This window comes from Arachis duranensis, chromosome 8 (assembly GCF_000817695.3).
Source record: "Arachis duranensis cultivar V14167 chromosome 8, aradu.V14167.gnm2.J7QH, whole genome shotgun sequence".
Classification (NCBI taxonomy): domain Eukaryota; kingdom Viridiplantae; phylum Streptophyta; class Magnoliopsida; order Fabales; family Fabaceae; genus Arachis; species Arachis duranensis.
The window spans coordinates 27110238-27127589 of record NC_029779.3 but is presented as its reverse complement, the minus strand read 5'-3'; the positions used below and the strand labels follow the sequence as shown (position 1 = coordinate 27127589).

The 17352-nt window shown below is 27.0% G+C and overlaps 1 protein-coding gene across 1 annotated transcript; it reads left to right on the top strand.

Annotated features, from left to right (window-relative positions):
* Positions 1 to 10538: 10538 nt before the first annotated feature.
* Positions 10539 to 16570, top strand: LOC107461751 (cytokinin riboside 5'-monophosphate phosphoribohydrolase LOG1). Its single transcript, XM_016080305.3, has 7 exons — positions 10539 to 10754; positions 11251 to 11348; positions 11506 to 11536; positions 13301 to 13400; positions 15754 to 15824; positions 15962 to 16105; positions 16184 to 16570. The coding sequence occupies exons 1-7, from the start codon at positions 10623 to 10625 to the stop codon at positions 16241 to 16243; spliced, it is 636 nt and encodes a 211-aa protein (XP_015935791.1). The 5' UTR covers positions 10539 to 10622; the 3' UTR covers positions 16244 to 16570.
* Positions 16571 to 17352: the final 782 nt, after the last annotated feature.

Sequence of the window (17352 nt, the reverse complement as noted above, 5' to 3'; positions counted from 1 at the left end):
GGAGGAGGATGGTAGTGATGGTGGTGAGGGTGGTGAGATTGAGAAAGTATGATTGAGGGTAGTGGCAACGGGATGGTGGGAGATTTAGACATTGAAGAAGAGGAAAAAGAAAAAGAGGAGGATAAAACGACATTGTTTATTAATTAGGTATAAATATAGTAAAATGACATCATTTAATTGTGTCACATCATTTTTTTGGTGATGAAAAAGAATGGAGGAACCAATTTGAGTCACGTCTTAAAGTTTTAAAATACAATTTGGGCCAATTGAAAATTAGAGAGTTAAATTGAGTCAAAACTCAAATTTTAGAGATTAATTTGAGTATTAACTCTATAGGCTAATAATGTAATGGTTTTAATTATTATTTTTGCCCATTCACTTTTGCATCGAAGGGCAACAACGATATTCCTCAAAATTATTGACTAAGGGAGGAGACGAAGTGACTCCATTTTCTCACTAACTGCTGCAAACAGGGTTTAGCAATGTGCATGGATTGGCTACAACCTACTTAATTGTAACAATATCATGAAAGATTTTGGACAAATACATTGACACAATACACAATGAGAACTTGAATTTCCTCTCCAATCATATTTACCAGTAATTTCAGTCTATAATAATCAAGTGTAATAATACTTGCCCTATACGTAAGCTATTTTCTAATTACCATTGTTATATATATACTTTGAAATAAATAAGAAAATGATTATCTTAAAGCAATCGGCCACTCATCACACTAACTTAAAGTAAATGATTATCTTTACATTTAAAATACAAAAAACACCGAATTTAAGAAAAATGAAAGGACCTTAGGAGTTAGGACCCTATCATTTCGCCACATAATTGTAAATAAAATTAACATTTAATTAAATAACCAATATACTCCAAGACCAATAAGAAATAGACAACAAAAAAGTCACATGATATCATTGGTCTCACCAAATTTAGAAAGCGTTTAATCTGCAAGAAGCTTTTTGGAGTCGTGACTATACCCTTATGTCTCCCTCGATCATATCTAACAATCAAACAAATTTTTTTATTATTGACCACGGTAATAAATTAGCTAAAAGGAATGAGGGGTTGTGCTGTGTACATTAGTTAAACGACATACAACAACGAATTAAACGACAACAACTTGTTTTAATTCTAATCTAAATGAAAAGTCTACTAATTATATTTTTTAACAAAAGATTAAACACAACAAAGTGGAGCAGTTAGAAAATACAAAGTTATTAGGTAACAAAACAGAAAATTAAATTGTAGTCATCTCCAATATTATCATCAACAACTAAAAAGATCAAAATCAATTCACTCTTTGTAATTTCTAATCAGCTTGTTGATAACTTTTACAACAGCTACTTCTTGATTCCTGAGTATCCTGTTATTCCTTTTTCAGTCAAGTATTTCAAATGATAGCATAAAAACTAATCAACCACCTATTGTGTTTATCTTTTTTAGTAAGAATTTCTGTCTAACTTCCAAAGTATTATTTAATTGTTTCTGAAACAAACCATAATTTTTTATAAATAAACAATCAAATACACCATATTTGTCAAATAAAATCATAACCCAAAAATAAATAGTAATCATTCTCAGAATTTTTTTTATACAACACAATCAGTATCATTATTTTGACCAACACTGCCAAGTCTACTAATTATATGAAACAAAATGGTGACATTATTGATGAATGACAAATTTTCATCAATTCCTAGTGTAATGCTTTCCCACAACAAATTAAAGGATAAAGGAAACAAAAAAGCTAATGAGATTGTTTGCCAACATCTGTCACACACATCTAATCTTAAGAAGAAAAAGAGGCAAAACACAACACAACCCCTCATTCCTCTTAGCTAATTGATTACCATAGTCAATAATAATAAAAGAATTTGGTTGATTGTTAGATATGAGGGAGACATAAAGGGCAAGTCTCAAACCCTAAAAGCTTCTTACAGATTAAACGCTTTCTAAATTTGGTGAGACCAATGATATCATACGGACTTCTTGTTGTCGATTTCTTATTGGTCTTGGAGTATATTGCTTATTTAATTAAATCCTTATTAATTATATTTACATAATATGTGCCCAAATTAAAGGGTCCTAACCCCTAAAGTCCTTTCATTTTTCTTCATAATGGGAGAGAATATTGGCACATGCTTATTCATATGTACCTATAGTTTTGGTTCTAGATCAAAGCAACATCGGTGTCAGTGTAGTTTAGTGCGTTTTAGTTCACTATTTTGTCGTTTTTTTATATGCTTCTGTGGAGTGCGGAACATCTATTATTGCACGGATCAATTCACTAAAACCATCAAAATTATTTTTAGGTTTTAATAATTAACCATTCTTACCCACCAATAGGTTAAAATTAATATTAAATACCCATCTCTGAAACTTTTAGATTTTGTGGAAAAGGTTTTCTAGCACGAGTGTAATGCTAAAGAGGGAAAAGAAATAGGTATAAACTTATTTTTTGTGTGGATATAATACATATATTTGTGAGAATTAATTGAGTAAAGTACTTACAACAAGAAAAATGTGTCAAAATTTTGATCCCACATATTTGAAACAATTATATTACGTGTATACTATAATTATCCACCAAAATCAGTCACCAGTACAAAATACATATTAAAATATAAATACATATTAAAAATAAATTAATTTATATATATATTTATATATAAATATATTGGTGACCGATTTTAGTGAATGATTTTGATATACGAATAATATTTTTGTATTTTAAAGTCTTTGTTAATGTATAGCAATAACTTTTTTCTATTCACTAAAAATTTAATATAGAATGAGTTTAATTAGGGAGTTAAAGCTTTTTTTCAACTAATTTATATGTATATCAGTTATTTTAAAATTTATTTTTTATTTTAAATCTTATTTAAACACTAAATTTTAAATTTTAAATTATATATCCTAAACTTTTCAAAAAATGAGAGTTACAAGAATAATTTAAGAATAAAAAGTTAGTTAGCTAGTGTTAACTAATTAAAAATTAACTAGTTTTCAATACTTATGATTATTATTATTAGGTTTAATTATTCTGTTGGTCTGTATAGTTTCGCAAAATTTTTAATTAGGTCCCTATACTTTTTTATTTTTAATTGAGTTTTTACACCAAATTTTTTTTAATTGAGTCCCTACACTTTTCTTTTCTTTTATTTAGGTCCCTGCACCAAACTTTTTTTTAGTTGAGCCCCTATAAAATTAAGACAATTACTACTAAGAAGAACCTAATTGAAAAAAAGAATTAGTGCAGGGACCCAATTAAAAGAAAAAAAAGTATAGAGACCTAATTAAAAATTTCACAAAACTATACGAACCAACAAAATAATTAAACTTTATTATTATTATTTAGTCAAAAGCTAGTTTTTCTTTTAATTTTTAGAGCTTAAGGCCTAGTCAGCTGGAAGCAATATATGTGTATTCATTCCGTCTATCTATAATTTTATATTGAGAAAGTATAAGGAGTCAATGTATGTATTATATAATATATACAACGAAGGTTAAATTGCAATTAAAATCAAATTATAATTAATTAATTAATTTTGAATAATTTCTAATTTTAAATTTGAAACAAACTAAAATTGCAATCAGTTACACCAACACACAAACTCTCTCTCTCTCTACGGTCTTATCCTCTCTCTTCCTTTTCAGCAACCAGATATTCATTTCAGTATGTATCTGGATGGTTAATTTATTAAACAAAATGGATGATCATTCTGCGTATATGATATCACTTATTGATTATATGATTATCTTTACACACAAATATCAGATGTTATTGTCTACATATAATTGGATGTTCACAATTACTGTACGCGTGGATGGTTGGTTTTGGGTGCGAGAAAGTTCGGGCTTCCGTTAGTGTCCGCCACGATGATTCAACCAGGTCAGGGTCGGATGTTCAGTCGCGTTTGGTGCAAAACAGTTCCTTTCTGCAAGAGGTAGGAGTCCAGTTCGGGTCGGAGGAATTGCACGCGGAGACTGGGCTGCAGTTCGGGTCGGAGGAGTTGCGCGCAGAGGCTGGGCTGCAGTCACGGTGGGATGTGCAGCAGTGACAGTGCGAAGGAGTTGCGGCCAGTGAGGGAGGATACTTGCGAAGAAGGGTAGGCAATGCGGGTCTGTCAAGTGCGGATGCAGGTTTCAGTGCACACGGCGGGGGGCGTGCGGGTTCTGCGAAGCGAACGGGAGGGATTTTGGGGGAAAGGGTAATTGTGAGAGCAAAAGAGTTAATGGAGAAAATTGGAATTATGGGTAAATTAGTGGTATAGGATAAATTGAAACTGAACAGGCCATTTGAAATTAGAGTAAATAAGGGTTAATTTGTCTTTTTAATTTATATTAGACCAAATAAACAGCCCAGTATAACTATTGTAAAAATATCTCATTGTCTTCTTAGCAAGATTCTTCGTTCTATATTATATTTTGATTTTATTAACCCTATGGCATGCATGTGAAAAGTTTCCTTTTGGCAAGCATCAAGTGATGGTAACAAACAAAATTAAAACAAATTAATCTTTGGAAATTTACTATATATTATCGTCTATTTAGGGCTAAGTCACATAATAATCAATTTTAATTTAAATATTCACCGCATGCAAACAATTAAGTACTGGCAGCAAATTAAAGCAGTGAAACTGGAAAGGCAATATATATATAGGAGGTACAACACATAGAGACAATCCACGAAAATAAATAAATAAATATTTTGAAGGGTTTTTGTACCTTTTTAAGTATGCCAATGATTACATGACTTAGTTGAATTAAAATGATATAATTATCATCAACTTATCATTTATATACCTTAAAAGGATACCTAAACCCCATCAATGAAACACTATATAATCTATCTACATATCTACATATATAAATTATATTTAAGTAAGGCTACATTACCAACAAAATTTATTATTTTTAATTAATAGTTTTATTTTAAATATTAATTAAGTACTACATTTTAAATTTTAAATTTTAATAGAATAAAAATAAAATATTGACCAATATATATTGATAAAAAAAAGTATTGTTTCCTTAATATTTCTCATTATAATATACAACAAGAAATAATCGGATTGGAACACGATTGTATATATTGATATGGCCAATAGAATTTCACTCAGAACCTTATTGGTTTAAACCTTAGAATAGTTAATTAGGTTTCGATAAGAATGCATTCGATTTTCTTTGGCACACCATGTGCATGCATGTATGATGTATCCGATCCTAGCCCAAAATTAAACTTTGTCTAGTTATAATAATAAGAATGAAGATATTTTATACCTTAAACAATACGCATCATTTTAACCTATGGTATGAGATATCACATGATGCACACACATGTATATATTGGTGGAAAATTATATATATATATCACACTACTGTTATTTACACCCAAGTGGCAAGACGAAATTTACGTTCAAAAGATAAAGAAGTGTTTGAAAAGATAATATTGTTAGAGATATAATCTTCATGTATTTTTTTTATCAATTTTTTTTTTAAAAAATATTTTATAATATAATATTTGAGTTTTTTTAATTGTCCGATAGATATCTACAATTCGATCCTAAAAGAAAAAGATAAATTACAAGAGTTGGTGGGTGACAAGATTAGTTGGATGCCAAAAACGAAGCGAATGTGATAAAAAAGATTTTACAAGTCAACCCCAGATGAAGATACCTATGTGGTTTAAATAGAATAATTGACAAATTAAATTTTTCAAACAAGTAAGGACGGTGGAACGGGAATTAAAGGCCTTCACGAGATCATTACAAACAGTCTGTCCCAAACTCTGTGTTAAGGATTAAAAGATTCTAAATCTATTACATTACATGCTCTCCTAAAAATTTGTTTTAATTTTTTTTCTCATTTTTAATATTAAAAAAATATTTAAATATAAAAAATAACTCATCAATCTTTTTATTTCACTTTTTGTAAACAAAATTACCATATCCAAAGTTAAGAATGAGATTTAAACCCAAAATTTTTAAGTAAAAAGAAGAGATTATACCATTTGAATTATATAGTTTGTCAGCTAAAAAATTTTTCTTATATATTTACTTTGATTCTTTAAACTACGTAATGTTAGTGTTTTAGTTTTTATTAATTATGTTATATTTACATAAAAAATAATTATTAAATTCGTTATATGTATAAAATATATATTAAAATATAAAATATTTTTAAAAATAAATTAAATAATATATATATTTATTTAAATACAATGTGATTGATTTAGTAGTTATTTTTTTTATATCTACATAGCATTTTTGACTCCTTATTATTCTTGATACTTCTTGAAGTTCGTCTGACTTAATCATTAAAGTAACTTATTTCATGTGGCATAAGTCGTTGTCAACAGAAAATTTCCGTTCATTCAATTCCAAAGAGTATTAACTCTCACTTGAACCAAATTAGAACAATATATTATTAAAAAAAAAAAGCAACATGATTACATGGAGATGATGATTTAAGAAGATAAATTATTGCTCACAAGGGTTTTTCCGAAATTGGAAGAATGATTACGAAATGCATGGTCAACTTTTCTCTGCCTTACGTACACCAAGTTGCATCTCTAATCTTACTAGCCGGGCCGGCAAGGGCAATTCCATCACAAATTCAAATCAAATGCCAAGGAATTTTCATTTTTGAATTCTAGGTTATCCTTATATATTAATTAGCGCCTTGGTGCTGTCATTAGTCATTGAAATCATGGTCATTAGCCGATTCGGTGGTACTTGCTAGAGTCATTCAAAGTTTTTTTATTTTTTTGGTCTTATTATTATTAGTTATAATGAAATTTCGCATCACGGGGGGACAATCAAATTAATGAGACGAATATAATTGTTCATTTCAATCGGATCAAGAAAAAGGTATATTGTGTTTTATTTATTTAGGTTTAATTAATTTGTCTAGGACATACATGGGTTGAAATCTTTAAGTAAAGTATTAGAAATTTTATAGTGAAGAGCTTTATTTTTTTTAAATATTGTAATTAAGATGTTAAATATATTAAAAATCTGTAATACTATTTTTAGTTATATTATTGAAAACCTTAATGAGTGACTTGATAGATAAATCCTATTTATAATTTAACATTCTCATCTTCAAAATAAAATTATTATTGTTTCTCATGCATTTTATCTATTGGAATTGACCTATACCTAATTGGACTAATAACCAATAAGACCCAATAAAGCTAATATTAGGTATTGAACAATTAGATAATAACCGGACGGCCCATAGAATTGAAGTAAAGACACTTAACGTTTGTTTTGAGGTACTGGAAGATAGATTATCATTTATTTTAATTAATTAATTTTATTTTTATTTTTTTATAAACTAAATTAGAATTTTTTTATTTTAGTCTTTATTTTTTATTTTATACTAAATACAATACTAAAATTTATTTTAATTTTTGTCTCTTAATTTTTATTTTTCAATCTCAATCTCTCCGTTTCTATCTTCTTTCCAAAAGCTATCTAAATTATATACTCTTTATATATGTACTCTCTAATTTTTAGACCATATGATGATTATGATATAACTTGCTTTGATTAATGATGTCATTTAATTTTTACAATAATTCAAATTGTTAAGTAGTTTCACATTTTTCATGGACCCATCACCTATTGTTCTCTTCAACAATTCGACCTATATTTTAATTTTCTTATTGCAACTCAAAAAGTTATCCAATAATAACCTGAAGATAAACTCCCAAGAATTATTCCTCTATGGATAAAAGAGGCAAAAAAACATAATAATCTTGATATAGGACCACCGATTGTGTAATGTCTGTGTTGTGGTTGTGGGTATATATATATGGTTTTACTATCATTATGTTATACTTTTATGCATAGGAGGGGGACCATATAGTAATAAAGTAGTAATGCACACCCACGAGTAGCCAAGTTTCCCTTCATCTCTAGGTATACATATACGAGAAATTATTATTACATGTTTATTAAATATTCAGAAAAATTATGCATAATAAGTATAATACATCAACACTTACTATTTAATTTTATGTATTTTTATATAATTGTTTAAATTTTTAGATGAATAGATTCATAATATAGTATGTATGACGTTAAGATTAATTTTTTTTATTTTAAATAGATTTAATTATTTTGTTAGTTTCTATAGATTCATAAAATTTTTAATTAGGTCTCTATACTTTTTTTCTTTTTAGTTGGGTCCTGCACCAAATTTTTTTTTCAATTGAGTCCTTACAATTTTTTTCTTTTTATTTGAGTTCTTGCACTATTTTTTTTTTAGTTGAGTCCCTATACAATTAAGCTAATTACTATAAAGAGGGACGGCCTAATTGAAAAAAAAAATTGGTGTAAAGACTAAATTAAAAAGAAAAAAAATATAAAGACCTAATTAAAAATTTTACGAAACCATAAGAACCAACAGAGTAATTAAACCTTTAAAATATTACTTGGTGTTTAATTAAATAATGAAATTTAGTTAAATATTTAATTAATTTTTGTATATATAAATATATATAACAATATTATATGACTAATAAAATTGATTATTTTTTGTTAATACTTAGCTAATATTTATTTTTTTAACAATAAAGTTCAATACAGTAAGTAGAATATAAAGAGAACAGAATAAATAAAAAAATAGAACTAACAAAAGTCCATCACATTGTTATTTTTAAAATTGTCATCAACCATAAAAAAAATTACACTATTTCACTCCTTATAACTCACAAAAAATCTATTAATAATTACCACAACAATTCATTCTTCCTTCTAAAATATTTTTCTGTCTCTTTCCAATTAAATATTCTAAATGACCTCAAAGAATTATTATTCCTATCTAATTTTTAAAATGTTATTTAATGTGCTTATTAGAATAGATCATAATCTACTCATATGGAATAACTAAACGCACCATATTTGCTAAATAATTTACAGTTTAAAATACAAGTGATGAATATATTTAACATTTTTTTATATAAGACAAATATATTATTTTTTTGATCAATAAATCCGAACCTATTCAACTTCTCTTTAATATTTATCTTACTAATTAAAACAAACCAAATAAATAATTAAATTCTTGATGGAATTAAACCTCTCCAAATAATTATTGTAAAATTGTAACTTGTTATATTATTAGAAAGATTTTTTGCTAGTAAAACCAGTACAAAGGAGTTGAGTTAGTAAAAAATATACTTACTTTATCAAACTTGTATATAACTATATCTTCTTTGTCTATTGTTAATTTAACTAGTCTTAAGATATCATAAAACTAATTCATTAGTTCCAACTTTTAGTGATATACTTTTTCTTGTTTATTAAAAATTCTATATCCACCATAACTCATTTTAAAATTTACAATTTTGTATGATAGACCATCTTTAGTTTGACGAAACTGAGAAAAATCTTTAAAAATAATCTTTTAACAAATCACATTGCAGCCAATTATTTTTTCATAATGAATTTTTTTCATCTTTTATATATTTCCATAGACAAGTCATTAATCATTTTGTAATTGACAGATATTTTTTTATAAATTTCTTCTTACAGATAGTATCTAATTAGATAACATCACATTAGATTTTAAATTATTGCAAAAGTATACATTCTTTTTTTATTTAAAAAATACTACCACCATTTAAATAAAAACATTGTATTTCGAATCACTGCATCTCTAATTCTCAATCCATCTAATTTTTTTGGAACTTATACTATTTTCTATTTTTTACCATCCTTTTTTATTGAATAAGAATCTTTTATGCAATACAATTAACTTTTTTATAATTATTTTTAACATCTTATACAAGATAAGATAGTATACTAGCAAGTTATTCAACGCTTTAAAGTAAAGTTTTAAATCATAATTTTAATAGTATAAAAATTTGGATAAAAATATTTAAAATGTGTAGAATTCACGGTGAATTAAGTATTATTTATTTATGTTTTTATGCTCTATGCTATTGTCCAAAAATAAATTATTATTTTTTCTTAAAAAAATTAATTTTTATTAAAATAATTTGTTTAGAAAAATTACTTTTTTCTTTACAAATAATTTTAGTTTAATAAAATATAATAAATATAAAAAGACACTAAAAAAATTTAAAAATTAGATTCAAATATGATTTTTTATAGTCAGTTCAGAAAAATAAATTGTTTCTATCTACTAAATTTAGTAATTTTATATTAAATAAATGTTTTGACAATTTTTTAAGTGAATGCAAAAAGTAAAAGGAACTGGAAAAAAAAATTAAAATCAAATTTTCTCAGTTTTTTGTATTTACTGTTTGAATAATTTTTTAATTGTTCTATAAAAAAAATCAGAGAAAATTATGAGTCATTTATTGCTTATAAAAAATTACTTTTTATCAAATTGAATTTATCTTCGGAAGACCAAAATATAATTTCTCTCTTTAGAGAGTTATTTTTTGAAAAATTAAACTTTTTAAGGGTTAAAAAATAGTCTCCCTCTGAATCTATTTCTCTCTATATATAAGATAGCATAAACCCAAAAGCTCATACACCATCAACACTAACCTCTCTTCGTCTTCATTCATTTTGAAACCGTGCAGAGACACAAGATATCTCTATATATATAGAGAGAGAGAGAGAGAGATGGAGAGACAAGGAACAGAAGATATGAAGAAGAAGCAATCAAAATTCAAGAGGATTTGTGTGTTTTGTGGTAGCAGCCCTGGTAACAAAGCTAGTTACAAGGATGCTGCCATTGAACTTGGAAGAGAATTGGTAATAATCATAATAATAAAATGCATCTTCCATTTCTAATCCTTTTTCTCTTTTAAGGAGTTTAATTCTGCTGTTTCTCTGGAACACTACTTGTCTTTACTTTGATTTAATCTTTGTCCTGTTTTAATTTGTTTTCTAATGTTTGTTTTGATTTGATCCTCCAAGTTTATTCCTTTTTACTGTTGTGCTTGCTAGGATTTGCAATTGTACAGTAAATTGTAGTTAACTTTATGTAAAGTTGATAGGTGAAAGTCATTAAATAATTTGATAGATTTAACTAAATTATTCACTAACAGTTCTCAATTATCAACTTCACATGAAGTTAACTGTTCTTGAGTTTTTATCATAGTCAAATTGGATCCTCTGTTTTGGGGTTCTCTCTGTTCCTTGATGCATTATGTCCCATCATTTCTAGTTTAGTTTCTAATTCTCATGAACACATACACACAGAGCATTAATTAGTTCTGTAATATTTGGTTTGTTAATGAATTAATAGGTGTCAAGAAATATTGATCTGGTTTATGGAGGAGGCAGCATTGGTTTGATGGGATTGATTTCTCAGGCTGTTTATGATGGTGGTCGCCATGTAATTGGGTGAGAGAGCATCATCATGATTATTATTTATTCCCATTGGTGCTAGCTAAGCTAATTTAATATGTGATATGATCATATGATATGATATGATATATGATATGACATTTCTCTCTCTATATATAATTGTTCATCTCAGTAACTTGTTTTTTCTCTGCAGAGTTATTCCCAAGACACTTATGCCAAGAGAGGTAATGTTAAGGACTGTTATGGAAGCATATTCATAATTGCAAACACACAGAATTATCTTACATTCATTTTATCTAAGTTCCAATGTCTTGGACTTAATAGTACTATATTAGTAGCCTAATATCTAAGTAATATTTTAAGCATTTCAGATATCCTAATTTTGATCATTGTTCTCAATCAATAAATCACTAAAAATCTACTTAAAATATCTTAATATTAATAAAATATTTTTAAATTTTATTATCAACAAAAATACAAATAGTAATAACAACAACAAAATCTTATCCCATTAGATGGAATTGGCTACATGAATCAAAAAATATTATTGAGTATTGTCATATATTATATTTATAGAGAGACCATTTATATGTAGATCTTGTTTGACCACCTCATAGATAGCATTCTTAAGTCTTTCTCCTTTCACCCATTGTCTATCTTCTATTTCATTCACTCTCCTAACTAAATGTTCTATCGATTTTCTTCTCACATATTCAAATATATTTAAATAATTTAAAAACGTATCAAAATGTTTAATCGTGATTAGAAACCTATTTCATTAAAAAAAATTATAACGTGATTTATTTGTTAACATCAGAATCTCATTTACCACATAAAAAATTTTATTTGTCACATCTTTTTTTCTGCTAACGTAAAACGTTTTAGTTCACGAGTTTATATTTTTATCATAATTTAAAATAATTTTTAAGTGTTTTTTTTCGATGATAAAATTTAAGTCTATTTTTGTCAACAACAAAATAATTTAAATATATTTTTTATAATTTATCCTAAAATATATATACCTTAAGACTAATAACTAAAATTATTGAAATATTCACATTTTTAAAATACTTTGAAAATTTTTCAACATTTAAAGTGAATTGCAGCCATACTTTTGTTATCCCAATTTTATCTGAGTCATAACACATTTGTCCTTTTTTTATTCATGTACGTTTCATATAAAGTTAGGAGTATTTTGTTTCATCACATTGTATTCATGTGTATTGTATTTAGCTCACAATTTGGTGCTGTCTTCAAACTTATCCATCAATACACCTGGCAATCTGGGGTCTTTCCCTTCTGCACCATTTTTGTCCTTCCCTCAAATTCCATATATCTCTTTACCTTCTTATATCCCATAATTTCTTCTTTTATATACATATATATTCACTCCCACAAATTAACCCCAAAAAAGGGATTATTATTATTATGCTAAATTTTATAAGCAAGCAAGAGTGTATACTGAGTTGGACTAAATTATTTAAAGTAAATAATTCCTTAGATAATTTATACCATTTTTGATGATATTATTTTATGAGTTTAATAATTTTGATGTATTAATAGTATAAAATATTTTATATAATCATATAAAATTATTCATATAATTAATAAAAAATAATTATTTTTGTTAATATAATATGTGATTAAATATACGTATCAAACAGTTTTATATTAAAAATGGTATCAAAATTAAATTATTTACTTGATTGCATTGGTTATAAATATTATGGACCGTAAATTTTAAAAGTAGGTGAAATGTAAGGAAGATATGGTTGTCCCAAGGAGTAAGAAGCGGTAAAATGATTACAAATTAAGCCCACAATGCTGCAACAATCATCATTGCATTTATTTAACACCTCTACTATTCCCCTACCTAATGCTACTACTACTACTACTCCATTGACCATGCATTACATGCTCAAAAGCTGTTGATATATTATTATGACATGGTTTTTTCTAATTTGGATTATTATTGATTTGGGGTGCAGCTTACTGGAGAAACAGTGGGGGAAGTGAAGGCAGTAGCAGACATGCATCAAAGGAAAGCAGAGATGGCTAAGCATTCTGATGCCTTTATTGCATTACCTGGTTCGTACAAATTACATTAACCTCATGCTTCCACTAATCTTCATTTCTTCTCTAACATACTTTTCTATTTAGTCAAATTCAATTCCACATTTTTTTAAAATAGTTTAATTTCAACACAGAAAGAGTATAAAAAGAGATCAAATATATTTTTTATCTTTAAATTTGATTAAAAATTTTAAAAATATCTCTAAATTTTATTTTATTATAATTTTTTTTAATCAAATATTATTTTTTTAAAAAATTTAGGACTAATTCAATAATTTTACAAGAACAACTTTTAATATAAGCAAATCAAATTTAGTTGTCATATATTATTGTTGAATTGATTTTAAATTTTTTAAAAATTTAACTATTAGGAATATATTTAATGTAAATAAAAAATTTTAGAGACAAAATTAAAACAAAATATTTTTAAGTACTGTAATTAAAAGTTAGTTATTTTGATTGATATACTAAATAATTAGTTGTTTGTATAAACTTTTATACGATAATTTTGAGAATCAGACTGGATCAATTGCGTGGTTTAACTGAATTAACCAAAAATTGGACATGAGATTAATCCAATTCAGATAAAAAATAAGCTGCCAACAAACTGTTTAAAAAATTAAAAAAATTGATCAAATAATCGATTAATCAGTCGAATTAGTATGATATTTTAGCAAAATAATAAAATACAAAAAATTATTTAAAAAATATTTTTATACATAAATATATTATTTTATTATATTCAAATTTCACTCTAATTAAAATTTAGTTGAACTTTTAAATTTTAAACTTGTAACTCTATTGAATCACTTGCGAGTTCCATTTTCATAACTTTGCTTTATACATTGATAATACACGAAAATTCTTAAAAAAATAAAAAATAAAAATGAATTTGACTATGACAATGCGATTTTCGTAAATTTTGCAATATTATTAATGAACATGGACCATTACAATATGAGATAACACATGCTAATATACGAAACAAGAAACAATATAAACACCTATCAAAACTCAAAAGATTCCATCATCTTTAAAAGAGTTTAGTGATGTTGCTTTCTTTTCTTATTATAATTGGGTAGAGTTGCTCTAAAAGGTTAAAAGAGCACAACTATACATTAAGAACATTTTCTATAGCCCTAAGCCCTAGCTAGTAGCTACGTCCATTTATGGCTATGAATAATAGGGTTTTGTATAACATTACTGTTTCCTCAAAGTGATACACGCCACAAGTTTTTTGCACATGTGACGTTTCAGTTTGCAAAACATTTAGCTGTGCTATTAGAAACTTATTAAGTGTCTGAAAATAATTAAATTGATAATATAATAATAATACAATTTCTTCCACGGGTGGAGTCCAGACATGTCTGGGACAAAACCACGTACGTTGTCTCTTACTAGAATTTTGAACTTACGTGATGCACCTTATCAATTTCTACATTACTACATGACAAAAATTCTGAGATGAGGTCAAACTTCATAAAGCAAGTACCAAACTAAATTCTTAATAATATATGTAATGTAATGAATCTTGAGTTACTTAAACGTCATGTGTCGGATTTGAACCTAAGGAACGACATATATGTATAGATTTTATAACTAATTTTTCTCATCAAAAGGTGAACTCCAACGAAATTAAAAATTGATTGTTGATTTTCGACCGACAAATAAAAAACAAACAAACAAACAAAAACATCGCATTGATAAAGAAGATATTTTATCTCAATCCACATATTATTTTTCTAATCCACATAGCAATAGTCCAATAGCATATGCTTTGGGCACTTGACCCTCCAATGTGCTAAAAAACACTTTGCTTCGTCCTTAGCCAGTTATGAAGTTTAATCCTTACCACATCACTGTCGGTCATATCACAAATTCACTAGATATTCGTTGATATATCTCTGTCCTTTTTTTTTTTCCCTTTTTTGATGTGTGTGGTTTTAATGTTTTAATGTTTTAAGAACCTAGTTGGTAGCTTACCCTCAATAGGCCCAAAGAAACAAGTGGCCCATGATCTGTCCCCCTCTAACAGGATCCAAAGTCCAAACCCACTTTTTTATGTTTTTCTTTTTTCTTTTAAACCGAAACTAGAAAGGGATTAATTGAGTCGTCAGTTCATTTGTCTTTTAAGTAAATACTGGGGATTTCAAATCGTACTTTGTGTATGCAGTAATCTATTGGTCAGTAGCAGACTCTTAAATAAACTTTAAATTCACGACGAATTAGTCATTGACCTGTCGGATAGAGAGATACCGTGAACAATAAAAAAAAATTCCACTTGTCATTGTTGTCCCTTTTTGATGTTTTTTAATAATGATGTTATGTAATTATGTTATGTATGTCGTGTTATGTTATGTGCATGAAGGTGGCTATGGCACACTTGAGGAGCTTCTTGAGGTCATAACCTGGGCTCAACTTGGCATCCATGATAAACCGGTAAACATATGTTCTATCAAAATTCATGCGTTTATAAACAACTATATATATTTTTTACTTAAAAGTGTTCCATGTTAATTAATTATGCATAGAAATTGAGTGAAATGATAATGATGGAAATGTTTTGTGTTTGGAAGGTGGGGTTGCTGAATGTTGATGGATACTACAATTCATTCTTATCATTCATTGACAAAGCTGTGGAGGAAGGGTTCATCAGCCCCAAAGCTCGCCATATAATTGTGTCTGCCCCAACACCAAAAGACCTTGTCAAAAACATGGAGGTACTTAATTAAATAATTACAAACTCCTAATTAATAATTATACTGTTAATAATGACATTTGGTGTTACATTCTTATAGGAATATTTCCCACAACATGAAAGAGTTGCCTCTAAGCTAAGCTGGGAAAGTGGGATCTGATGAGGATGGAAAATTGGTGTAGAGGGCAGTTTAGTCACATAGTTATAATATTAAAAAAAAAAAGACTATATATTATTATGGTAGATGACCAGAGTTTCCTGAAAGCCAGAGGATTCTTTGTGCTCTTATATAATATAGTATTTTGTTTTGTTTTGTTTAGTGTAAAAGTACAGGGTTAATTGACTTAATTCTAACAATTAAGGTTAATTAACCAGTACTAGTACTACTCTCTGTTCAATTGTGAAGAAAGTTGGGTATTTTTCAGACCCCAATCAATGTTTTTATTACAAAAATAGAGGCATTGAGCAGATAGAGCTCAGAGAATTTGTGTAGGAATTAGCTTTGTAATATCTCTGTTTTCTCTTTCTCCTATTTCTTCAATTTTTTAGTTTCAATAGATCATAGCTATGGTTGGATTACAAGTAAAACTTACACATAATATTCAAGCCAAATTGGAGTTAATTCAGAAGATAATAAGGAAGAATTATAATTAACATTGTTGATCTTGTGGGTAAATCGGACAAAGCCCAAACATTATACAACATCTAAGAAGAAACTAAATGGGCTTAACAAATCAAGGAAGAAAAGACAATTCATTACTCCAAAAAAAAAGAGCGACATGGTTGATTGATAGGAATTTAAATCTAATTCTGACAAAAAATTAATTTACATTTAATGTAAGTAAAAAAAAAAAAGAAAACCTAATGCCAACAATCAATGTCACCACTCAGACCAAAAAACAAAAGGAATGTCAACATCACTACCGAATTCTTAAGTACCTAATAAACAGCACTTATTGTCAACATCAAACTCAAGTCTCAATAAATAATAAGCCTAAATGGGGAGTTTAAATTAATGATAAACTCACTTATTTACTTAAATAAGCATTAAAATTTAAATTTTATTTTATATATATAATAATTTATTAACTAATTTTTTATTCATAAACAACCAAAATAAAAAAGTATACCATTAAATATTAAAAGAATATCTAATAGTATTGAATTATTTATTTTTTTATTAATTAAATATTGGCCAAATTTTAATAAAAATATTGTTCATAAATAACCAAACTAATAACATAAAGATTATTATTGGGGCTTGGGTAA

Bases quoted from the DNA above. Each gene is read 5' to 3' on its own strand.
- LOC107461751 (XM_016080305.3), top strand. From the start codon at position 10,623: ATGGAGAGACAAGGAACAGAAGATATGAAGAAGAAGCAATCAAAATTC. The intron at 13,401-15,753 runs GTTCGTACAAAT...ATGTGCATGAAG, and splicing joins TGCCTTTATTGCATTACCTG to GTGGCTATGGCACACTTGAG. The intron at 16,106-16,183 runs GTACTTAATTAA...ACATTCTTATAG, and splicing joins ACCTTGTCAAAAACATGGAG to GAATATTTCCCACAACATGA.